This window comes from Pleurodeles waltl, chromosome 2_2 (genome assembly GCF_031143425.1).
Source record: "Pleurodeles waltl isolate 20211129_DDA chromosome 2_2, aPleWal1.hap1.20221129, whole genome shotgun sequence".
In the NCBI taxonomy this organism is placed as follows: domain Eukaryota; kingdom Metazoa; phylum Chordata; class Amphibia; order Caudata; family Salamandridae; genus Pleurodeles; species Pleurodeles waltl.
In genome coordinates, this window is record NC_090439.1 from 591970017 (window position 1) to 591996795 (window position 26779).

Below are 26779 nucleotides of genomic sequence, written 5' to 3' on the forward strand. Positions count from 1 at the left end.
GCCCACCTTGACTCTTACTCTGGTGTCAGAATGTAGAGAAATTATCGCATCACCAACTGTACAAGGATTCCCCCTTATGGAGTTTAAGCCAGAAGTGGATCCAAACCATGCTCGAGGTTTTAAAATCTATATAAGCAGTATAAAGCGTGGTGCCCAATCCTGATACTGTTAAAGGGTTGTCTTTAATCCTGCAGCCCGGCTAAACCCTAACCAATAGTGAGGAATAAGATGATTTTTAATAACATACGCTTAAATTCTTATAACAGAAAACCTAGCATAGCATTTGTCCTTAACATCAAGTAGAGCAATAACGCAGTAGTTAGATGGAGTAAAATGCATGCCTGTATATGTATTGAAAGAAAGAAAAAAAAAATGGTTAACAAGCCCACCAAAATATTAATATTCGTCTAGAATACAATAGCCAGTAGGTCATAAGACCAGAAGCACCCTTTGCACATTTTTAATTCAGAATGTTACTCACCCTTTCACTGGTTATAATAGATTGTTTGTCATGTGACACACACTTCAGCTACAACTTAAAAAACTTAGCCAGTCACTGGATGAGAATCCACAAATAATACTACAAGCCCCATTATAAATGATGTGAGTGACAGTTGCTTTGTGTGACTGAAGGGACCCAATATGTTCAGTTTTTTCCATTGTTTCTAAACAACGGGGAAGAATATAGATATTACTGTTGTAAACACTGTGGCTCGCAAATTGTGAAATTATCATTGACCTATAGACAAACTCGTACAACTTATGTTCATAAACCATGTGCACCATTCCCATGTATTTCTCTGAACGACTCCACAAATTTGACTCATTCAACAACCTTTAGTGCAGTAGGTGCGACCACCCATGCTAATGCAGTATATATGGCATTGCATTGCACTGGTATGCTGGATTATTGGAGAGAGGTCGCAGTCACTATCTCAGACATTATACATGGTTACTTAGACCCCACATCACTGATAATACCACTGGGATATCCAAATCCATAGGCCAAAAATTAGGGGTTAGTATAGAGACAGAGACTCGGCAGCCACAATGCAGTTATTTTCATAAATGCAACAAAAGGAGCATTCTCATGCCCATGGAGCATTCTCTTGGAATTGTAAGAGGTGGTAATGTAGGTGCTACAGTAAGATTTTTTTTTTTTTTGTTCACACTGTTCGGGTAAGTGTGCTGAAGGGAACAGCTATGATTCTCATTTGAATGAATTTTTAACTAAGGCCCTAACACAAGGGGATTCATGGCTGCACGTATCATCCAATGCTATAGTCTTGGGAAATGTCTGAGTCATTACCACTTTATTTATGATCCTAATTATGTTTGTGACATTAATGTTAATTATGTTACTCTTTCTTTGCAAAATAAAACCTAAAAGTGTTAAAAATCTATCATTAACTGGTATTTACTGATATATGTCTTTCGAGATTGGAAGAATCCTTTTTTTTGTTTTTTTTCGTATTCTGGTCTTCTCTGGTATGACCCCCCTACATTTCAGAAGAAAATGTATGGTTACACTGATTACTTGTTTCTTCCTTGTCTTTGGAAAATAAGTTTGAGAATATGTAGTGGATAAATTAGGTGAAATTATTTTTTTGCATTTTTAGTATTTGAAAGTTCTTAATATTCAAAAATAAAACAACACATTTTTTGTGACCTCTGGGGAGGGTTTTCTTGCTCCACACTGACAAATGAGGCCATGCCCTATCCTGGACCTAAAAAAAAGACAAACTGACACTATTCTTTTAGGCAAACCTCATTTATTACAGACCTACTTACCAGTGGCAGTGATTATGTATGTTTGATACTGTTTTTCTGTCTTGGCGGCAAAGGGCCACATTGTGGTATATGGTGTAGGAAAGTGCCCCTTCTTTGCATGGTTACCCCCTACACACTTTTTGTCTAGTATTGATTCAAACCGGAATGATGTGTGACTGAAGATGGTGGGATCCTGCTAACCAGGCCCCAGTACCAGTGTTCTTTCCCTAAACTGTACTATTGTTTCCACAATGGCACACCCCAGGCACACATCTAAAGTCCCTGGTAAAAGGTACCAGTGGCACCAAGGGCTCTGTGACCAGGTAGGGTCCCTAAAGGCTTCAGCATGTATTGTGCCACCCTAAGTGACCCCTCATCAAGCACATGCACCCTGCCAGTGCAGACTGTGTGTGCTGGTGGGGAGGAAAAGGTAAAGTCGACATGGCATCTCTTAGGGTGCCATGCCCACAAACCACTGGCCCAGGTAAGTCTCCCCTCGAACAGGCCTTACAGCCATTAGGCAGGGTGCACTATACCACAGGTGAGGGCATAGCTGCAAGAGCAATATGCCCCTACAGTTTCTAAGTCCATTCTTAGACATTGTAAGTGCAGTGTGGCCATATTAAGCACATGGGCTGGGAGTTTGTCTTTACGAACTACACAGCTCCATGATGGCTTCACTGAAGGCTGGAAAGTTTGGTATCAAATGTCTTAGCACAATAAACCCACACTGATGCCAGCGGTTGATTTGTTGTACAATGCACACCGAGGGCATCTTAGAGATGCCCCCGGTATTTTACCCGACTCTTTAGAGTACGGCTGACCAGTCTGACAACTTGCCACTAAAAGACAACTTATTGAAACCAAATGGGATGAGAGCCTTTGTGCTCTCTGGGATCAGGAACAAAGCCTGCTCTGGGTGGAGGTGCTTCACACCTCCCCCCTGCAAAAACTGCAACACCTGGCGGTGAGCCTCAAAGACTCAGGCCTCCTGTTAAGGGCCCCAGGACACTCCAGCTAGTGGACATGTCCCCCCCCCACCCTGAGACGAAGCCCCACATTTGGCAGCAAGTCCAGTGAAAAAATTTGGTAAAATAGGGAGGAATTGCCACTCCAGCTAGGACCACCCATAGGGTGTCTAGAGCTGAAGCAACCCCTTCCTTGCAGAATCCTCTGTCTTGGTTTAGAGGACAGGGACGAATAGGGTTAGAAATGTGCCTCCCTCCCCAAAGGGAGTGGGCACAGGAAGGGTGTAGCCACCCTCAGGGACAGTAGCCACTGGCTACTGTCCTCTGATCCCTGTAACACCCCTAAATCTAGTATTTAGGGCAACCCCTGAACCTAGTTTACCAGATTCCTGGCGACCCCAAGGAGAAAAGGAGAAAGAAGCAAGAAGGACTGCTAAGCTGACCCCAGCAGAGGAGACTCCAGACGCCAACTGACTTGGCACCAGCCCTACCCACCTGTCTGGAGCTTCAGAAGCCCTGCTACAAAAAGGTGACGCATCCTGCAGGACCAGAGACCTCTCCAAACCCCCAGAGGGCTGCCTGCCCAGCAGAGGACCAAGCCCCTGTCCACAAGAAGCCATCAAAAAGACTCCAGAACCGCTGCGGATCTGCAATCTCTGCACCAACACCCACCGCCCGAGTCCAGGTGGCCCACCAATTTAGAGCAGGTCTGCAGGCGATTCTGACCTTATGTCCTCCCTGGGTTGACCCCTTCTGGCCAACACGACAACACCTACAGCCTGAAACCAGATGATTCCCCCTACCCCCCGACCGCATCAGATGAAGATTTCTGACACCCTAAGTTAACCCTTCACCCGCAGCCTCTAGGCCTTGGGGAACCCGACCAAAGGTCCTGCAACATTCCGCAGGCGGCCCTCCTCCTTGTCCAACCTGTGGTTCCCCAAAAACGACCCCCTGGCCCCAGCCTGCAGCATCTTTTGTGACCCCCCCAGGATACCCCTACTGAAAAGCATTGGGGCCCAGCTCTGTGTTTGCACCCTGCACCCGGAGGACCCTGTGCCACTGAGGGTGTGTGTTTAGTGTAGACCTGTGGGCCATTGGGTGCCCCTCTAAAACTCCCCAGGTCTGCTCCCCAAGGACGCAGGTACTTAAGTGCCAGCAGATCTCCAGCGAGTGCCCCCAGACTCGATAGATCCCATTCTTAACCCCAAACCATCTTTGACCTCTGCAACCAGATGGCCCCATATTGCTGGTGGTGCATGTTCGGGGTTAACTTGAACTTTGATCCAAGGACACCCTAACCCCCGGAGACTGGAACTGTAAGTCGAGTACTTACCTTCAAAACGTACTAATACATTTCCTCCCCTAGAGCTGCATTGGCTCATATGAAAAATTGCACCAAGTGTCAACTAGAAAATTACTACTTACTTGTACACTGCTTTATCTGCTGAAACCAAAGTACATTTGATAGGCATGCTTGATACTTACAACTGTACTTACCTACAACTAAGTTCTTCTGGTTCTAGTAATAAAGTAACAAAATATATTTTTGCTATATAAAAACAATTGGCCTGGAGTTAGTTATCGAGTGTGTGCCTCATTTCTTGACTGTGTGTGTACAACACATGCTTTGCACTACCCTCTGATAAGCCTATCTGCTCGACCACACTACCACAAAAGGGTGTGGTATATACCGAGCCAGCTTAATACATATGCTGCATCTTAGAAATCTACAACAGATCATATCAGCAATTCGACAACTGCTCACTAAAGGCTGGTTCCAGGACTGTACCTTCATCGACAGACTTAGTGAAGTTAAGCATGAGTGCCGTCAATCCCTTCAGACATCCTGCGACCACGGGCAGTTTGGGTTCTCTTGTTCCAGACGTCATCTGAAAAATATTTTTAGTGTGATGTCATTTTCTAAAAGAAATGAACGCACTTGAGATTAGGAGGCAATAACTGCAGTAATCGCTTTTGTCAGCCCATTGGCAAATGTCCCTCGTACACTGGAGTAATCGTGACTAAAATAAATACGGTATCCCTTGTTTAATTGTAGTTTTAAGTAGCTATACGGATTAGCGTCCAATTGGTTTCAGTTAAAGAGAAATAAAAATGGAGCTAGAAAAGATGTTTCAGGGATGAGGTCTTGGAGGTCATTCATTAAAAAAAAAAATTGACACAGCAATGAATTAAAATATTGTTACCAAGTATTTGCCCGTATTAATGATTAGTAGACATCTTAAATACCCGAGGTCACTAATAAAATGTAACGAAGCTCACTGTAATTAATAATGCATACTCCCTAAAGTCAGACAAAGACAACTGATTCACTCAACCTTACACCCACAAGCTGAAATGAAATTTGTGCTAATAATTTATGGGGTAGTTGAATGAAACGGCACTAAATATGATATAATTTGCATAGCGAGTGTTCAAATAACAATATGATTCGGATTTGTGGAAACAACCATTAGCAAAATTTAAATCATTACACCAAGATAATAATGGAAAAGAAACGATTAACAGTTTATTTAACGGGTATCAGTTATTGCACATACCAAAACATAAAAACTCTATCAACAACAACTTGTCACTGAATCTGAAGTGATTAACTCTAGAGGTCAAGACGATGTGAGAAATGCTTTTGATTTGGTAGGTGTGTGAGATGGAGTGAAGGCCAGGCAGCCGTCAGCAGAGTCAAGGCCAGAAGAGCAAGTACAGGAGAAGTCAAAGAGGCAGAATCACTGCAAATGCCGTCTTACTCCTCCTGCCCTTTCACTCATTTCATTTGAGCCTAAGCCATGTTTACCATGTCTGTCTAATATGATCCACCACAATCTGGCAGGTGAAAGGGATTGGTGTGCATGGGGCTGCCAAGATCGGACATTTCCGGGATAAAGTGCTGGTGCACCTGCCCCAATATTACTCAGTGCGTTTGGGTTTCCCATGTATATGGCAGAAGAATTGAGACCACAACTGATACAACAGTGAGCAGTTTGTAGTTACGTTTCCAAACCTGAGTAAGGTTCGGGGACTATTTGTGCTATTTTTAATGCAAGCTTTTCTACTCTGCATATTGACAAGATACACCATGCGTCTAATCACACAACAGCTGGACACCGAAAGCCTTTGTTAACTGTCTGCAAGGGACTCTCGGTTTCATAAAAACAATACAACAGATTGGTTTCTAAGTAAAGGGAAAATGCATATGCTCCTAATACATTTTAATCTTAGAAGAATCTAGTATTTTTCAGAATATCAGCTCTCACTGGAGTGCTTTGAAAAATTTACCAATAAATACTCATATGTATCAGATATCATAACGCTTTAGACAGTTGAAAACATGTCACGGAATTGCGCTCAACTTGTACATTTCTGTGAATCACGTTTCTCTGAAATAATTAAGATATATGGAATAAATATCCTTCTGGACCAGCGTCTGGACCACACAGGCTGTCTCTGTGAGGCCACCTCAAACTCACAATAATACGATTTGTAGGACTGTATAATTGTAAATGGTCTCAATTTCTTGAATACAGTACTCTCCTAATAAACTAAACCTTAAAAGCCAAACGCAGTAGTTCCCAAACGTTTTAGAACCACAATCCACTTTTTAAAACAACAAAACTTTCTGTCCTTTGAAGGACAGGAGGATGGGCGATTTCTGAACGTAAATTAAAGCATTCCGTGGTAGCGCATTGTCGTTTATAGACCGCACATTTTCCACTGAAATGGCCACTAAAGTTGCATAGACATTCAGCTTTGCCGATACATTTATAAAGCACTCAAACGAGAAAGTAGGACAATCAGGTTTCTGTTAATATTTATCAGTTGCACACCACCAAGTGTCTTGATCTGTTTTGCTAATATTAAAATTTGTTTCCAGCACACTTCAGAATTACAAAAAAATGGTCTTCATTTTTTCTTTACAAACTGCTTAATGGTGTAGGACAGTACCCTCTTTTTGTCATGGTTACCCCCCCACTGTTTGATCTGATGTCTGTGTTTTTACTTTGTTTATTGGGATCCTGCTAAACAGGACCCCACTAACTGTGCTCATTCCCTCTGGATGTGGTTGTCCCTAACATTTTACACTCCATAATTGGCATACTGGTAATCCCATGTAAGTCCCTAGTATATGGTACCCAGGGTTTTGGGGCACCAGTGATTCCCCATGGGCTGCAACATGTATTATGCCACCCAATGGAGCCCATGCAAAATTTGTTTGCTGGCCTGCCATTGCAGCCTGCGTGAAAGGATGCCAGCACCCTTTTCACTGCAGGTCACTGCATCAGGTCACTGCATCAGGTCACTATAAGTCACCCCTATGGCAGGCCCTCCTCGCCCTGAGGACAGGGTGCAAGTACCTGTGTGAGGGCATCCCTGCATGAGCAGAGGTGCCCCCAAAAACTCCAGCTCCATTTTCATGACTTTGTGAGTACGGGGAAGCCATTTTAGCCATGTAATGGACATAGGTCACTACCTATGTCCAGCTACATAATGCTAAGTCCGAACCTAGGCAGGTTTGGTAGCAAACATGTCGGAATCATACCCCAATACTGTTGCCAGTATTGGTTGTATGATTCCATGCACTCTGGATGCTCCTCGGAGTTCACTCAGCTTTGCTCCTACCAGTCTGCAGGGTTTTCCCAGGCAGCCCGCACTGCTGCCATCCTACAGACGGGTTTCTGCCCTCCTGCTGCTTGAACAGCGCAGGCCCTAATAGGTGTTAGAAGGTTTGGAAGGGGTAGCCTCCCAAAGCCACTGGTGTGCTTTGAAGGGCACATTTGGTGCCCTCCATGCATAAACCAGTCTGCACCAGTTCAGGGACTTCCAGTTCCTGCTCTGGCGTGAAACTGGACAATGGAAAGGGGAGTGACCACTCCCATGTCGATCAACACGCCAGGGGTGATAACCAGAGCTCCTCCACATGGCCACTTGGGTCTGCCATCTTGAATCCAAGGTGGGCAGAGGCCTCTGGGAGCATCTGAGCTACCAGGTCAGTGAGGTACCGCCACAGCCCCCTCCTGATAGGTGGTCACTTTGCTAGGTGACCAATCCCCTTTCCAAGGCTATTTAGGGTCTCCCTCTTGGGTGGGTCCCCAGATTTGACGTGCAAGATTCCAGCAGGACTCCTCTGCAGAGTTTACTTTGGCTTCTGGCCACTAGAACCGCAAATGGACTTCACAGGAACCTACAATCTGCAGCTACAGCGACAACTTCTCCCTGCAACACACTGTTTATTCGGCTCCTTACAGCAACTACAACATTTCCCCGGCTGTGTATCCTCTGAGGGCGGCAAGTCTTCAGTCTGCACCACAAAGCAAGAAGGAATCTCCCTTGGACTGAAAAAGTCACTACCCTGCATCCACAGGCACCAACTGCAATGACGACCGGCTGCGTGGATCTCCTCTCATCCTGAGCTGCGTGGATCCTGCATCATGGGTGGTGGTCCGGAGTAGTCCTCTTGGTCCTCTCAACCAGCTGTCCAATTTTGGTAGAGTTAAGCCCTTGCCTTCCCACGCAGGACAGTACCCCAGTGCACTGTCTCTCATGCAGCTGCCAAGGCTTGTCTGCATCTCCAAGGGACTTTCAGGCTCCGTGTAGCCCCATCCCCCAGCACTTCTTCCTGTGAAGCACAGCCCTCTGCTTGCTTCTCCTGCAGCGTGGGACACTTCTCTAGTTGTGCTGCGTGGGCTCCTCTGTGACGCCTGGTCCCTCATCCAGTGGGTCTCCTATGGGGGCTGCCTATTCTTCTGTGGACTCTCTGCCTTGCTGAGGCTCGCCGTTGGACTCCCCCAGTGGGTTGATTCCTAGCCCTTGCTGGTCCCAGTCAGCTCCACTTTTGCTTCACTGTGACTTCTGCCTTTGCCAAGGCTTGTTGGTGGCTTTTCCACGCCACTGACTGACTGCAATCTTCCATCCGGTGTGGGACGTCAGCTGCATCGTCTAGGAACTCGTCACCTGCTCCAGGACTGCATTCCTGGCTGTCTTTGTCTCTAGTCCAGACAGTGCCCCCCCCCCCTTCTTGCATGGATCACCATCTCCCTAAACAGTGCAACGTAAACACTTTAACCCCATGAACTGTGCTCAATGAACAGGTAACTCGTCAACAACAATAACAATAGAGCATGGTCCCTCAACTACTCCCTCCCAGCAACCCTGCATTGTGAGCTCAAAACTACCCACCACCCCAACTTGCAGAGCACCTATCGCCCTAAATAAATTTTCTAATAGTGGGGGTGAGACACCGCCCGCCAGTTTGAGTGCTCGGATAGTCGTTGCATTTTAAAATGTATCCCCCCCCATTGTTCAAACAGTACCTTGCCCATGTCCACTACGTGGTGGAGCTGGCCCTGAGCTCCACCCCTCACCGGGGAAGGACTGACAGATAACCATTGCCGTCTTGCAGCACCCATAGATTCGGGAGCATTTGTTGATGCACATTTAGGATTCAGTCTGGGAGGAGCCCCGCTGGTTTTTCCCATTTGGCGCAGCCAACTTGGCTCCATCATGTCCTGGCGTGGGCCTCCCACGGGCATGGTTTCTTGTTGACTACCCTCCAGCCAGTCCCATGCCTCCTCCGGCAACGTGAAGTACCATGGCTTGCTGTCTGCCACACCAGGAGTTTTGCTGGGAACAGCATAACATACTTCACCTCCTTGGTCCTTAGCGCCTTGCTGACTGCATCAAAGTTTTTCCACTTGCGCTGTACTTGGAGAGTGAAATCCGGAAAGAAACAGATAACCGTGTTGTCCAGTTGCAGGTCGCGATGGATGCCTGAAGGATCGCGTCACCGTCCCTAAAGTTCTGAATCCTGGCAACAATCATGCGTGGGGAAGCTCCCAGCCACAGAGGCTGGCCCGGCATTCTATGCGCCTTTTCTACCAAGAAAAGGTTAGACAATCTTTTCGATTTAAATTTATGCAACACCAAGACCTCCACAAAGAAGTCCGCACTAGGGCCCTCCAAACCCCTCCAAGATCCCTACCACCCGCACGTTGTTTCTTCTGCACCTTCCCCACGATCCTAGAGTCTAGCTGTCCTTGAGTGTAGCAGCCATCTCCGAACTTTGCTTGGTGAGGGAGCGGACCAGCTCTTCCAGGCATTTCGTGGTGGTCAGCAGCCCCTTGATATGTGTTTCTGCCACTGGCACCGCCACCTTTTGGGAAATTTTTGCAAAAGTCTGCACTCCGATGGTTAACCTAGACTGTGACCACCTCCAGCTTGGGCTCCATTAGTGATATGGAGCCCCTGAGCTCCTGTGTGGCTGCCATAATCGTGCCCAGCCATGGTTCCCAGTCGGGCACCGGGCCCACAGTTGAATGTCCCCCATCAGCCTTGTCGTCAGGCCCCCAGAGGACGCCATTCGTATGGCGCATTTGTCCAGGCTGCTGGTCTGGGACGATTTTGGGGTGTTGCCCCTGACCATGCCCACCTACCTCCTCCTGTTGCCACCCGCCAAACACTGACCACCAGGGATTATCCTTCACCACAGCCTGCCTGCCGCCGATCCTGAGAGTGGCCCCACTGCTGCGTGCTCACCAGCTCTGTATCCTCTGCAGCGGCTAGCCCGATCTGTAGGGCTTGTGTCAACAGCCTCCACCGCACAATGTCTCAGCCACGGGCCTTTCCCGTGGATATGGGTGGAGATTAGGCCCCAGGGCCTGTGTGTCCCGGGCTCCCCCAGGGGGCCCTGCCAGGATGCCCCCTCCACCGGAAACCCCTGCCATTGACTCCTCCAACGGGCCAGCCACTACAGATGAACCTGCCCCAAGCAAGTCTTGTCACCAGCGACTCAAGGACCAGGCCAATGCGCCTGCGCGGGCTGATCAACCTCCCAGTGGTCCCCTGTGAGGTAGAGCCTCAATTCTCCCTCAGTTAGTAATGCATCCCAGGTCCCAAAGCCAGAGGCCCAGGCCTCTGTGTGGGGCATGGAGGCCCTTCCCACTGCGCAGCCAGGTCTCTGTGGGCCACTGTACATCGGACTGCTGTCCTCTAACCTGTACGGCCCCCATGATCCTCTGCGCTATCCAGGAGGGGAGAGGCCCACCCGATGTCAGCTGGGTCTGCGCGGCACACCCGTCTGCCCAGCTCTCAGGCTGTCTCCCGGGGCCCTCCAGCACCATCCTCCATATTGTCTTAGGCTACGAAGGGAGGCCGTACCGTCACTTTCCTCTGTCGGGCGGCCCTCCGCCTCAGGCAGCACCCATCGGAGTTCCACAGCGGGCAAGGAGCACAGTGCTATCTACGAGCCCCATGCTCAGTTGAGATTAATGCCGGATTTGGGTGTTTTATCGTCAGGAGGAGAGGAGTTCTCTCACACTGCAGCCATCTTTGCTGGCAGTTCGATACACTCCCTCTCCCCCTTGAGCTGGGTGAACTGGACAAGGACACTAGGGGGGAAGTGCAGGAGGCTCCCAGAGAGTGGGGGAAGAGAAAGAGAGAGAGAGAGAGAGAGTGGGGGAAGAGAAAGAGAGAGAGAGATCTTTGAAAATGAATGGCACGTGCATGTTTGAATGTTATGAGTGTTTTTAATGAATTTGCGTGCGAGCGAAAGAATGAGTGTGTGTGATCTTTTAAAATGAATGTTTGGTGCATGCGTGCATGTTTGAATGTTATGAGTGTTGTTAATGGATGTGCGTGCATGCGTGTGTGAAAGAATGAGTGTGTGTGTGTGCTTCCCGCCCGCCCCCCTCCCTCCTAAAGCTGCCTGCCGCCACTGATCACACAGCCCGAGTCCATCACTAGCCAGTTGACAAAGTAATTAAATAATGCAGTTGCACTCATCAATGAACCACCAGCCATCCTACTCTCACTAGTATTTGTGTCACAATAGACTATTAAAGGAAGATCCCAAACGGCAATATATCAATCAAGCTGTCAGAATTCTTCATTTGACTGCCTGGTTTATGCCTCCACTAGCTGTGGTTGTCCGCCTGCTGTTCTCCTGTGTGGCAAGAAATGTCTTTGAAGTCTGAGCGATGTTGCGACTACCAGACGGAAAGGTTTCACTCTCAAAAGGCACAAGCTTTTAACAACATTATGCTACCGGTCAGAATATATTTTCAAAAGCTTTGAAATCTGTGACCTACTAACATGGTTTAAAGCCAGGGCTACAGGTCTTCATCACAAGCGTGGAAGAGCACAGTATCGAGCCCAGATAAATAGGCCCGCTGTCAACTGAGAGGCATTCTACTGAGCATTTCCTCCAGTTGTAGTGGTGTGGAAGCGTACCCACAAAGACAGTATTTATTACTGCTGGGAGAAGAATGGTCCCTGCATGTTCCCTACCCCAAGTGCTTAGCTGCAGGTATGTGGTATCCTGGTTTTTGATTGTTTGTCCTAGCCCTACACTCACTTAGGGGGTGCACAGAGGCCTTGATATGAACACGATCATATACCTTCCCTGTGACCTTGAGGGGCACACACAGTGTACCCTTGTTTTGTAGACAGTGGACTACTGTTGCTATCATGGGTTCACCACATTGAGAGGTGGTGGCTGCATACTATGTTTTGTGAATGAATAGCTGTGAACCTTTTTATTATCTTTGTCACTGGAGGCTTACTGGCCTACTCATGTAAAGTTTCTCTGCTATGCGCTAACCCGGAATCTAGTGCTAACCTCCCAAGTTTATGTATTTGTGTATGCTGCCTGTATAGTACCTTCATCGTGTACGTTAGTGAGCCAGAGTAATGGAGACCTGTGGAATCCACTTTGGATGCTCCTGGCCTGTTTATGTCCAAGATGCAGGTGAGGTTGCTTCCCCAGGCAGTGGTAGTGGAGTGTGGTCAGTTTCATGTAACCTTTGCGCGTTAGCTTTGGGCTTTAGGCCGTCGTGCACTTTGCCCTGGATGTATTTTATTCCTTTGCTCGCAGGATACAGCCTCTGTGCACTTTGCTCTAAATGCTTTTTATTCAGCTTCGTACTGTTATTTTTCAAATAGCCAGTTCTACGGTCTGTTTTTATTTTCTTCTATCACACTGTTTAGCTTACTTCAGTACCGGAGTTCACAAACAATACATTCTTGTTCGCTCTGTGCTTCAGTCAAGGATACAGTATAGTACATTGCCGATAGACGTGGTAGGAGTTTAGTCTTTAGGGTTTGTAGAAAGTATACATTCTTACGTAGGGACGTTTCTTAGAACACTGGCGTGGTAGTTATAAAAACACTTCCTACTCCTAGTACAAGGGAGAGGGAGATTCCGACCAGGGAACCAAAACTAGACGCTGACTGCCTCGTTGCAGATGCTGAACCAGATCACAGGTCTTTGCCCAGGTATGGGGGTTGATGGTTTCCCAGGGAATCTAAAAAGCAAGCTAATAGCTTAACATGCTGTGCTCTAAATATAATCTATTGAGAGAGAATAGAATCTATTAACACCATGATAGCATTATTTTTATGTTTCACTCTCATAGTGACTATTTCAATCCTACTGTGTTGTATGGTTCTGGTTATTGCGGCTCATGCCTTAATATTTAAAATACAGTCGTTTTATTAAAAACAATCTATAAAACTTTAAACTGTCTTTGTCATTTGTATATGAGATCATGTGGTAAATGAGAGAGCTGGTTGGGACCTGAGTGACCACTACTTCCCTGAGAAGTTCTATAGATGTCATGCGCTTGGCTGCCGAATCATCCCTTCCCCTTGGAAGAGATGAGGCACTGCTAGTTAGCCGGAGCAAAACCGGATTAAAGGTGACAGAGGTCCTTCTAAGTGGGTCAGACTCAGTCCCCCACACCAGGAACGATCCTGCTACCTAGAAATCCAGTAGTCTCATTTAGGATAATGAGAGCCCACGCGACATGGCGCCGCCAACGATTGGTCTGGCTCTAATTTTCGGGTCCGACTGACTCTCTCGGTCTCGTATATATATATTGACTCCTCAGTTCCGTTAACGGAGACGTTGGTGGCGCTGAGGATTTCCACCACCACAATATAGGTACATCCTATTGTTTTGTGGTCGGTTGTTCAAGCTTGAACTCTGAAAGGAAAACCCCGATATTGGTGTGCCATCTCTGACCTAGCGCTGTTTTCATAATGGCGAATCCCCAAGTGATGAACATAGCAGTTAATATGCGACACCCGCTCACGGTACATCTGTTAGCACATGGTTTGACAAACCAGGGGGGTCCAGTTACGTTTGTGGTGGACGCCCATGCAGCCTATAGAACAGAACTTTTTTATTCTTGGGTCATATTTCCGGCAGTTGATGGGAATTCAAACACATTTCACAATTACAATTTGGCAAATGTCCCTGGACAATATAGGGCATATGCATATTTGGAAATACCTCTATCTTATCAAGAATGTAATAATTGGCTTGATGGCGCCCTACCACACACCATAGCACCTGTTAGGCTAGGTCCACTAAGTAACAATGGTCCTACCTGGCGTTTATTGGCTACATAGACGGTTAGTTCAATTTGTGATGCAGACACTCAACACAAACCCAGCGCGAGCTGCTCCGGCACAACCGCATGCAGTGGTTCCGGGTATCAATCCGGCCACTGTACACTCAGTTATGGGTAAAGTACCGGCTAAACGAGAGGAAACTCCATTTTGGCTGGCGCAAACAATTAATACGCTGGAAGCAGTATTTCCCCATACGGGACCTCAGGATAAACATAGAATATTGACGATGTGTTTGCCGTTTGGAATGGTTCCTACTGTGGATCATTGTAATACCTGGGGCACGGTGTTTGCCGCGCTCTACACTACAGCACACGGTACACAGACATTGGCTAATTTACCAGAGGCGCTCAAACAAATTCAAGATGAATATGGGGCTGCCCCGGCCTTAGATTTAGGGATGCAACTGATAGGCAATTTTTCCACGGTTTCTTCCATCATATTGAGTAATCTAAAAGGGGAGGCAGTAGCACTAGTGGTGCGTATGCGTCTTCGAGACGTCCCGCAGCTAAATCAAGAGCGGGAACTGTCGAGAATAATAGCGGAAACATATTCTAGTATCGGTCGTGATAGCCTAGGGGCTAGACCGCAGAAACCACAGTTTCAGGGTAAAGGTAGTAAGGATACTACTAAACAACAGCAACCTGAGGGTACAAAAAAGCGCTGGGAGAAAAAACAACAAACACCTAAGAAGGAAAGGGGAGAATCTCCGCGACCAGAGACCCCGCAGGCTAGGTATAATCTCAGGAATAGGGATAACTTGAAGACGCCTGATAGATATCAATATACTGATACACGCCGATCTTGTTCCTTTCAGGACTCATCGGAAAAGAGAAATGAGAGAGGTGGGCGGTCGGAGCGGAGAACAGAGTACGTGAAACCGAGACCGGAATCACAACGCTCATCTGAGGTTTCTGTCAAGAAGGAAGAGGAACCGGTCCAACAAAAACAGCAGTTTAAAAAGAAGAAAGTGGCGGCGGTCTCAGTTAGACATGCCACACAAGAAGAGAGTTCTCTTGAAGAACAAGACATGGGCACTAGCACTGTTAGACAGCGCGGCAGAGGTCACAATAGTTCGCCGGAATCTTCTAGAGCATCTGGAGGTGAAAGCAACTGATGACTTCATACAAGTCGAAACAGCAGATATGCGTGTCTCTGATCCCGATAGAGTTTATACAGTAACTTTACAATTAGAAGGGGACATTGAGCGCAGTATAAACGCCATCTTTTGGGACCGTGTGGTCAAATTGTATGACATTCTGCTGGCTGAACAAGATTGGCCCCCAGACTTTGTTCGCGATTGTCCAGTTGGGGAGAAGGTGATTGCACCTTCATTCTCACCACTTGTTCCGGGAGAACTCGCGGAGTCCTATGGCATCGAATGGGCTCTGGCACAAGCACCCGCCTTATATAGAAATAATGTGGGTTGGGATAGGGATTCACCTTACCATGTAATTCCAATTAAAGGCAAGCCTCAGCCACAACCGCAATATCCTATAAAATTTGAAGCGAGGGCATCGGTGAGGAAAATACTTACACAATTGGAGTACCAGGGAGTAATTGAACCCTGTATCTCGCCGATGAATAATCCCTTATTCCCTGTACCTAAACCGGACCATTCTTATAGGATAGTGGTGGACTACAGACATTTAAATGGACATACACGCACATATGCAATACAAAATTCGCGCAGCGCTCATGAATAATATTGTACGTAAGAAATACAAAACAACTTTAGATATCTCGAATGGATTCTTCTGCCAGAATATAGCGGCCGAAAGTAGGGACTATACGAGCTTTAGTGCGTTTGGCTCTCAGAATTTTTTTTGTCGTTTACCTCAGGGGTATAAGAATAGCCAAGGGCTGTTTTCTGCTCGTGTGACTGAAATTTTGCACGAGTTGGACCCTGAAGCGTTGTCATATGTTGATGATATATATCTCACGGATGACGAATTACTAGAACATTTAAGGCGGGTGGCCCGCATTGTTGTGGAATTTGCCGAAATTGGCTACAAATTTAACTTCAAAAAGTCAAAAATTGCCTTCTTTAGCGTCATTTTCCTGGGATATGAGCTGTCGAACGAGGGTAAGAGCTTAGCGTCACACTTTTTGGAAAAATGTGCACAGTTGCAACCTCCTAATACGATTAAGAAACTCCAGTCATTGTTGGGATTTCTAAATTTTGGCAGAACTTACATTCCTGATTATGCTACACGTATAAAACCTTTATACGAGTTGATTCGCCCAAATTTTTCGAGTAAATTTTGGACGATTGAGCATACAAATACTCTTCGAGACCTGCAAAATGATCTCCTAGCTGCAAAGCATTTACATACATGGGACAATAAGACACATCTGGTCATCAGGGTCATACCTGGGGCCGTTGGGTTTACGTATGTCACCTTTAATGAGGGTGGGACAGTCCCGATAGCATACAAGTCCCACTTGTATTCTGCTGCAGAACAACGTTTTGCACAGACTGAGAAAATTCTCACTGCGGTCCAGATGGCTGTGATTAAAGAACGACCTCTTGCCCAGGGCCAACGCATCATTGTCGTTTCCCCGATTCCAGCCTTAGAGGCTGTGACGAAAGCAAGTGTTCCTAATGCGAAAGCGCTACACCCGCGATGGATACAATGGGCAACGTCTTTGATGGCCACTGATGTAGACTACATATTTGACCCTAAACTGCAGACAGAAGAATTTCTTCAGTATGAAATGGAGTACCCAGTTCCCGCTGGCACATTGCCTATTGATCAATATAAGGTGGTCATGTACACCGATGGCTCTGCGCAACCTGCGGTTGGGACTAAACAACAGTATTCTGCTGCATGTGCGGTGGTGAGCGGCTATATGGAGGGGGAAAAGTTCTGCCCCCAACATACTTTTACACAGACCTTGGGAGATTGTACGGCACAGTTGGCTGAGCTGAAGGCTCTGTTGTTAGCCTTGGAGCGTGCGGATCCGGCAAAATTTACACTGCTGGTTTGTGATTCTTATTACTGTGTTCAGTCTTTCAATGAATATTTACATTACTGGAGGTTGAATGGGTTCAGAGATTCCAAGGGTAACACCATAAAACACAAATTGCTGTGGGGGAAGGTTGCGGATCTGAAGGAGACGCTTCCTAAGGTCCATGTTGTACATCCACTTGGACACCAGCGCGTTGGAATACACATTGCTGGGAATACTTTGGCTGATGAAGCCGCGAAATCGGCAGTGGCAGTTGCCACTGTGGCCGCAGTAACTCGTTCGAGTTCCAAACCAGACACAGAGATTTTGGCTGCCATACAGGCTACGGCTGATGGCACACCATTTCCTAAAGGATTCCCTTCTAAATATAGTTACTGCATGGGTGGTATGCTGAACGCTGTAGTTACAATTCCAGGCGTTGGTGTACGTGAAATGCCCAATAAAATTGAGCGACCTCGATTAATTACTGCAGCGCATGAGGGGGCGGCTTCTGCACATGCAGGCGTGGCTGCCACCATTTCACTCTTACAGGCTCGTTATTGGTGGCCTGGTCTCTAGAAGGAGACAAAGCAGTATGTCCTTTGTTGCGATATCTGCCAACAAATTAAACTTTCAACGGCTAGACACCCGCGGCAGACACCCCTTCTAATATCAAATAAACCTTTGCAGTGTGTGTACTTGGATCATTGTGGTCCGCTGACACCTGATAGTGCATACAAATATGTATTGGTTGCTGTAGATTCGTGCTCCAGATTTGAGTGGGCCTGGCCACAGCGCTCGGCTGACGCTCGGACTGTTATTAAAGATTTGCGTATCTTTGTCGATACATATGCAGTTGCGGCTTTTCATTCGGACCAGGGCCCTGCTTTTGCCTCAAAGGCATTCAGGGACACCATGGCTTTGTTGGGGATCCAGCTCCAGTTCTCGTCTCCATTTCATCCCGAGGGAAATTCTGTCGTGGAGCGTTTAAATCGCGATTTAAAGCAATCCTTATCGGCCAGAGTTATAGGTACGGGTCGTAGTTGGCCGACCCACTTGTATGGAGTACAGAGAGCACTTAATAACTTGCCTAGAAGGTCTCTGGGGGGGTCGTACTTCATATGAGTGCCTGTTTGGAACACAAATGTATGTTCCTGATCTCGATGGTCCTGGTGTGGAGGCAGCAGATACGCCCTTTGACATAAATGATCGTGTTTTGCAGGATTTACAACAATTCCGTGAAGATAACTCTTCTGCCAGTGCTGCCTCCACATGAATTAAGGATGAACCAGTAACGCCTACTGGTTGGATTCCCAGAATTGGGGATCTAGTGCGTGAAAAGGTCGCAGTGAAAAAATAATTTGGCCCTTCATATCGAGTGCCAGTCCCTGTGCTAGGGATCCACAGCACAAGAACTGTGATTTTGCCACCGCGTCAAGGGGCCAAGGGAAAGCGCTTTGTTTCCATTGACAACGTCAAGTTACAACATGTGGCCGATTCTGCACAGCAGACCAAGAGGGACACCCAGTAGTTCCGGAATCCCTCTCACTACTGGGGAAGAAGTTCCGCTGCAGGTGATTTGCACCGACGCTATTTCCTCTCCGAGCTTGGGGAGGGTGGAAGCGGATCTCGCGATTGTTCCACAGACGGCGAATACTTTGGAATCTTTTGATCAAGTTGCTGTACATTCTACTGATATTGCTGAACATGTGGTTTATAGCGTGCCAAGAAGAGAGCCACCATCTGGTTCTTTGTTTACGATTGCACCTTTTGCGAGAACTGCCTCTGGCTGCTTCAACACCACTGATGATACCGTGTCGGACTCCTCGTCCGCTTCGACACCAGCCTTGGGTCCACGTAGGCTGTTGTGTTGGCTCAAAAGCACATATTTTATTGTTCCTTGGAACTATCTGTGGCTTTTTATGACTGTGATGACTCTTTTCTTATGGCTGGGGTTTGTAGTTACCTTTTTTCTGGTGATACATGGTCATTTTCTTCCTGAACGATCTGAGATTGAGCACGTGGAGAAGGTGTTGAGACCGCATTTTTCATCACATATGGTTCGAAGAGACTTGTCCTTTGTGAACATTTCTGCTGTACCGATTCCAGATGGGATTGTGTGGGATAGAGTAATGTTTGATATATATGGTCCCACTGAAACAATTCAAATACCGTATGTTCTCAAATTGTCAATGAATGATATCGTTATACCAGGCATTGTTTCTGATGATTGGGATGTGAAGACAGTAGATTCTATGTTGACGGAATTGCAGTATTATACTGTCTATGAAAATGAAGATGCTTACCAATTTAGAGATAATTATGGTGATATGTTTTGCTACAATTATTATGGACACCACTTTATTCATAAAGCCAGTAGCCCGAAAACGATATTTGAATATATGCAATGGGAACATTGCCCGACTCCTCCACAGGGGAGTTCTAAAACTTATGATAAATTTGCATATTTTTCTGGGCATAATCAACAGAATGCTAAGTCTTACTATTTTAAGGTTACTCTGCATACTAATAAGCAAATGTTATTGACTGATACTAAATTACTGTATTCAAATTTGTTTGTATCCAAACTTTCAGTAGAGGGGTATGAATATTGGTCCAAAACTGTTGATTTGAAAAGTGTCTGGGGAACGAAGAATTGGCAAATGCGGGGTGGAGACACATTGTTTAGGGCAAGTATAATTCCTGTCCAAATGATTTTCTTAAATGACACTGTACAACAGACTAGCTGTTTGGGCTTAGCAACAATTAGAGACTTGAATTTGCCTAGCATACCTGTCCCTTCCAAATAGAAAAATTGGCAGCAATATGTTAATGCCACGTTTAGTGAGCTTACAGGCTGGGTCCAGAATGGTACGCTTAACACTTCATTGACACGTCCGGGCGGGTGGTTATTGTGGCCCGTAGACACTAATGGGTGTCATCAACGTTTTGTCACCTCTTCAGGGGGGTTCAGGACTGGTAGGGCAGACCCTCGCTACATATCACCGGAACATGCTGATATCATTACTACATATAACGTGGGGAAGCTTTGTCAACAATGGTTAAAGTCATCCACACTAGATGCAGTTAAGTCACATCTCACGTTTCTGTCTAATAATACTGACTTGCAAGATTTTTTGTCAGGTCCAAGGGTACCCCGGAAGAAACGTTTTTTGTATGAAGTATACAATGAGATTTGGAAACTTTCACAACAAGAGGCAGCGGCAACGGTTAAGGCAGATAGATCAGGAGAATTTAAAACAAGCATTGTCTGTTGTGGATAATGGAATGCATACCCTATCCGACCGTGTGTATACGATTGACAACATGGTTTCCTCTGCTATAGACATTATTAAATCAGATAGGTCTTCTTTATATCATGGGCAGAGTCAAACACGGTCCATCATGCAGTTGGGTTGGACTCTACAGACATTAAAGGCAGGTCGCGTTCCGTGGCAGCACATCCGAGCCAGGGAGATATTTATTTCCTTTAATTTGACACGTCAACAACAGCTGATGGCTAAAAAGGAAGCGACGTATGTTATGTTACATATTGAAAAGTTGGAAAAGTTGTCCTTTACTGTGGCTGAGATTCCGTCAGCTGAATGGTTAATACACGGGGTTATAAATTTGCCTATTTCCACTCTGCAATTCACTTCTTGTTTGAAGCATATTCCGGTGGGTAGATATAAGAAGTTGGGAGACAGTTACATACATGAGGTGTGGGAGCTTCCCTTTTTATACAGACGTCTTAATGGTATGAGGGAGGTTTTTCTTAGCGGTAGCGAATGCGAAACTTCTGTCAGCCATTCAATGGTTTGTGAGCAGCTGTCTTTGCATGGGGCGTGTAATGCCTCGGTTGCAAACTTGGCTTGCTATCTTAAGGGAGTTCCAGTCCCAGTAATTAAAAACACTTTCCAGGTGCTTTCAAACGGCAGCTACGTCCTTCTCAACAGTGAAGCCTGTTGTGGCATGCGTGCAGGAATAGTTTATGTAGTCGTGGTCACCAAGGCCGTTACGTGCTGCGGGAATGTGTTGTTTCCCCCCACTCAATTTAGGGAGGTAGAGGACCTCTGGCCTCACATTGCTACTTTCAAGGTGAATTTCGACAAGTTGAGTCGACTAAAGGCTCTATTGTTTCAAAAGCATGTGGCCCTTACATCTGCCCGCGAGACCTATGAACTTCAGGTGGCGAGGTCATCAGCAGAAATACAGTCCCTATTAAATACTAACTTTCCGAGCCACTTTGGTGAACTTGTGGGACGTATATTTAATGCGTCCAGCACTGCTGGAATTGCACATTTCTTCAAAGCCGTTGGTGTTGGTTTTGTTCATTCCTTCTCTTCCATATTCGGTTTGATACCTTCGGCTATTCATTCTATTTTCGGAAGCATTTTGGGGGGATTTCCGATTACTTTGGCTTTGTTGGCTGGTGTTTTGCTGTTGCTGTTGTTCTTCCGCAATGGCTGTCCCACCGCAACGAGATCCCTTGTTGGCGCTCCCGTCAGCGCAGCTGTGTCATGAACGCATGATGCAGCATTTTGGAGCAACACTCCTAGGACAATTGGAGTGTGACTGGTCTCTGTCATTCCGACCAGTTTTGGATTGTGTGCAGCCCGTGTTTCGGTGCCTTTGGTGCTCATTTGAACATGCTCTGGCTTTCTGTCTCTCACTGCAGCGCCCCCCAGTGGTTGATACTGATCTGTTGATGTTCCCGATTAGGGCTCATTCCCAGACTTGTACACTGCGGTTGCGTTTGCTTTGTGAGGCAGTTTATGAGATTCCCTTCCTGGAGGAAGATGGTATTGTCTCATTCATAGGCCCTGCACGGGGTGCCGCCCTGGATGGTTATGGGGCTTTGGAACACACCTGCTCCATGATAGTATTTGGTGTGGATTTTCCATTGTTGACATCTGTCGAGGTGGAGGATCTCCTGCTTTCCGTGGCTTCCATTTAAGAATTGGATTTTTTATAATTGACATTTTAATGATTTGGCTTTACCGTCACATGCTTACAAATTTAGATATATATTTATGCTTTGATGTCCTCTGGACTTGTCGAAATGTATTTTGTATATTTTTGTATCTGGGGCATATTATTGTTTCTCGTTTTTGATTAGAACCACTTGCTACCGACAAGGGGAGGGTGTAGTGTGGTCAGTTTCATGTATCCTTTGCGCGTTAGCTTTGGGCTTTAGGCCGTCGTGCACTTTGCCCTGGATGTATTTTATTCCTTTGCTCGCAGCATAGAGCCTCTGTGCACTTTGCTCTAAATGCTTTTTATTCAGCTTCGTACTGTTATTTTTCAAATAGCCAGTTCTACGGTCTGGTTTTATTTTCTTCTATCACACTGTTTAGCTTACTTCAGTACCGGAGTTCACAAACAATACATTCTTGTTCGCTCTGTGCTTCAGTCAAGGATACAGTCTGGTACATTGCCGATAGACGTGGTAGGAGTTTAGTCTTTAGGGTTCGTACAAAGTATACATTCTTACGTAGGGACGTTTCTTAGAACACCGGCGTGGTAGTTATAAAAACACTTCCTAGTCCTAGTACAAGGGAGAGGGAGATTCCGACCAGGGAACCACAACTAGATGCTGACTGCCTCGTTTCAGATGCTGAACCAGATCACAGGTCTTTGCTCAGGTATGAGGGTTGATGGTTTCCCAGGGAATCTAAAAAGCAAGCTAATAGCTTAACATGCTGTGCTCTAAATATAATCTATTGAGAGAGAATAGAATCTATTAACACCATGATAGCATTATTTTTATGTTTCACTCTCATAGTGACTATTTCAATTCTACTATGTTGTGTGGTTCTGGTTATTGCGGCTCATGCCTTAATATCTAAAATACAGTCGTTTTATTAAAAACAATCTATAAAACTTAAAATTGTCTTTGTCATTTGTATATGAGATCATGAGAGAGCTGGTTGGGACCTGAGTGACCACGACTTCCCTGAGAAGTTCTATAGATGTCATGCGCTCGGCTGCCTAATCATCCCTTCCCCTTGGAAGAGATGAGGCACTGCTAGTTAGCCGGAGCAAAACCGGATTGAAGGTGACAGAGGTCCTTCTAAGTGGGTCAGACTCAGTCCCCCACACCAGGAACGATCCTGCTACCTAGAAATCCAGTAGTCTCATTTAGGATAATGAGAGCCCACGCGACAGTAGTGTACTGAAACATTCCTGAAGCTCACATGAGGACACCTAGACAGTGAAGGCAGAATAGGGGGGGCGGGTGGAAGAGGCGACATGACTACTTTAGAAATTTGATTCAGCATTTTGCTTACAGTAGCTGCCGATTATTTTACCTGTAGTACTGCCATTAGGTAATTGTGAAAGTGAAGTATGGAATTGCACCCCCTGATGTCCAGGGTGAAGGCGATCCTTTAGGAGAGGCCAGCTTTTTGTCTTTCCCATGCTCATTGGGGCTGATGATAGCTAGGTGTGTAAATCTCGGACCCCTTTGTACCTTTAGAGTGGGTACTCCAAACTAGAGATTACCTTCCTGTGAGGAGCATCACCATATAAAAAGGCAGTGTCTGGAAAGGAGCCAGGAAAGACACATGAATCAGAAACACGCTGTAGGAAAGTGCCTTTTTTGACATAAGTCACCCTCCCACTTTTTGCCTGGATTCTGGTGTAATTTCGACTTAAAGTGCACTGCCATCCTACTAACCAGGTCCACAGTGCCAGATCACTTTCCACAAAACTGCACAGCCGTTTTTACCCAATTGGCAGAAACCTTTAGCACCCACTGTGAGTCCCTAGTAAATGGTACCCGTGGTACCTAGGGCCTGGGGTACTAAAAAGGGTACCTAAGGGCTGCAGCACAAATTGTGCCACCCTAAGGGACCCCTCACCAAGCACATGACCAACTGCCTTTGCAGGCTGCGTGTCTTGATGAAGACAAAAGTAAAAAGACAACATGGCACAAGCCTGTGTGCAGTGTCCCCATAACACTGCATGTAATATATATATATATATATATGTCACCCCCTCTAGCAGGTCTTCCAGCCCTAAAGGAAAGGTGCATTACATTACATGTGAGGGCATATCTGCCTGAGCAGATATGCCCCTACTATGCCTCTGTCGATTCTCTGACATAGTAAGTGGACAGGGAAGCCTTTTCAATACTTGTGCTGGACAAGGGTCACTACAAGTTTCTCAGCTACATGATGGCTTCTCTGAATATAGGAATGCTTGGTGTCAAATATCTCATTGGTGAGCCCACACTGATGCCAGTGTTGGACTCTGGACTCACCAATACCTGCACACAGAGAGCACCTTAGAGGTGCCCCCTGAAAACCTACCCAGCTACTGGTGTGTTCATCAACTGGTCAGAACCAGTACAGCCATCCCAGACTGAGTTCTGGTCCCCTGAGGTGAGAGTCAACACTCTCAGAGGCCCAGAACAAAGGCCTGTTCTGGGCAGAGGTGCTAACACCTCGTCCAGAGCTCGATGGATATTCCAGGGTGGGGAGCTTCAAAGGCCTAGCTGCCTTTGAAATGTGACCCAGGTCTCTCCAAATGGCGGAGATGACCGCCTCCCCCCCCCCAACCTGATCCCACTTTTGGTAGAAGCACAAGTAATTAGGTGGGAAAATTATGCAGATTAGGTGTGCCCACTTCATGTCAGTCCCACCCCCAAGGTGGATGAGCTAAAGTGGACACTACTTTTTAAATTCCTACATCTTGTTTGGAAAGGAATTAAGCCGCTAGAGTTAGGGTTATGCTCACTTCCCAGCGGAAGTGGGCATAGAAAGGGTGCAGTCATCCTAAAGGTGGTCAGCCCATTGGCTACCACCGGACACTCCCTCTAACAGCCACAAAATGAGTATTTCGGTGGCACCCCTGGACCCTAAAACTCAGATCTCGATGACCTATGAAGAAAAAGACACAGAAGAGTTGCACCCCTGCAGAACAGGAAGAAGCAGCTGACCCAGTACCAGTCCTACCTGCCTGCCGACCTCACTGGACTCTGCTAAAGAATACAACTTGTCCTTCAGCTGAGCTTCTAAGAAACCCAGGAGGACTGCCCGCCTTCTAAGGACTCAAGACTCCAGTGAGCAGCAGAGCTGCTAAGCAACAAATTAACAAGAAATGACTCTGCAGCCTCAACAGCAGCAAAGACCCAATGGCTGAATTTGTGGCTCCCGACAACAACAAAAAAAGGGGGGGGGCAGTAGAAAATAAAAAACAAATTAAAAAAAATAAAAACACTTACCTCCTCCGCGCGCCGCTCCGCTTTCCGCCGTCACTCCAGACCAGGTAGGCACAGGCTCACAGCCTGCCTTGCAGCCAATCCTGATGCTGCTCAAAGCAAACAGACTGGAAGCCTTTGTAGGCTTTCTCAAACGCGGCAACCATGTTGCTGGGCTTGAGAGAGCCTACTGCGCATGTATGTTTGGCCGGCATCAGACGACCGGCCACACATACATGCACTCTTCCCCTCGCTGCTCTTCACCCCTGTGGCCCCGCCCCTTTAAAAGAAAAGGATAATAAATGAAGTTTATCCTTTTCTTTTAAAGGTTTTGCAGTAGCTGCTGCTGGCAGGAGCGGCGATGCTTCTCCACCCTAGAGGAGAAGCCGCCCCTGACCTGAAGTGACTTCTGCACCAGACGTCCACGACCTGAGGCATTGCAAACCAATAGTGGCAGCAAGATTCCCCAGCCATCCAGAGTCTGAGTCTATTTGAGTTTCACCTCTGCTAGACTCCAACAAGTCTGCAGCCTCTGCACACCTCCCCTGGAGCCTTGTGGTAAGAGGAAACCAGACACCTCCAGCAACCACTGCACCAGTCGCCCCTGACGCAGTCTGAGGTGGGTCACTGGTGCCAACGACATCCCCTGGCTCCTAAGAAGCTAGAGTCCACCCTGGGTCCACCCCTGCTGGACCCCTCGATGACACCTGCAGCCTCAACACACAGGACACCCTGACTGCTAGTGCTCCCGAATGGGAAAACCTGAGGCGCAAAGACACCCCCTGCATCTGTCGCCCCTGGGTACAGGAGATGACCACCAAAGGTGCACCTACTTACCCAAGCACCCCAAGTCTACTAGCTACCTGCTTGTTTTTCTTGACTAGCTTCCTAGCCAGAGCCTTCAGCCTGTCTGTCATGAGGTCCAACTCCCATAGAGAACCCTTAGGCACCCAATGCCTTACTGCGCATCGGTACCAGGGTACCCCAGTGCCGCCCGGTGAGACCTCTTGGTGTGGTTCTGATCAGTGCCCAGTACTTACATTTGCTCCCTGATCTCGACCTCGTAAGTCGTTGTTAACCCTGTGTTTGCTAACCATTGTTTTTCCTCCATAGGATAACATTGAGTGAACTCTGAAAATTGCACTAAGTGTTGATTTCTGAAATTGCTAATTATTTATGCTTTAAAGTCTTCTTACCTGATTACGAAGTTCTTGGGTTTAAAACATATATAAAAAGAATTGTTCTTTTTCTAAATTGGTCTCAGATTTATTCTTTGAGTGTGTGTCACATTTATTGCCTCTGTAAGTACAACAAATGCTTAGCACTACCCTCTGATAAGCCTAAGTGCTCACCCACACTACCACATAATAGATCATTAGTCTTATCTACTTTTGCCTCTGCAAAACCAACTGGGGATCCACTGGACTCTCTGCACAGTGTACTTCATTTTAGTGCACTATATAGA

The 26779-nt window shown here is 46.6% G+C and overlaps 1 protein-coding gene across 2 annotated transcripts in view; it reads right to left on the minus strand.

Moving 5' to 3' along the window:
- The window catches only part of PRKDC (protein kinase, DNA-activated, catalytic subunit), a 2139921-nt gene that overhangs the window by 2050197 nt on the left and 62945 nt on the right, over positions 1–26779 (minus strand). For both annotated transcript variants that reach the window (XM_069220133.1, XM_069220131.1), the window contains exon 7: positions 4531–4630. In XM_069220133.1, coding sequence (XP_069076234.1) covers positions 4531–4630 — 100 coding nt within the window. The remainder of the gene's footprint in view (positions 1–4530; positions 4631–26779) is intronic.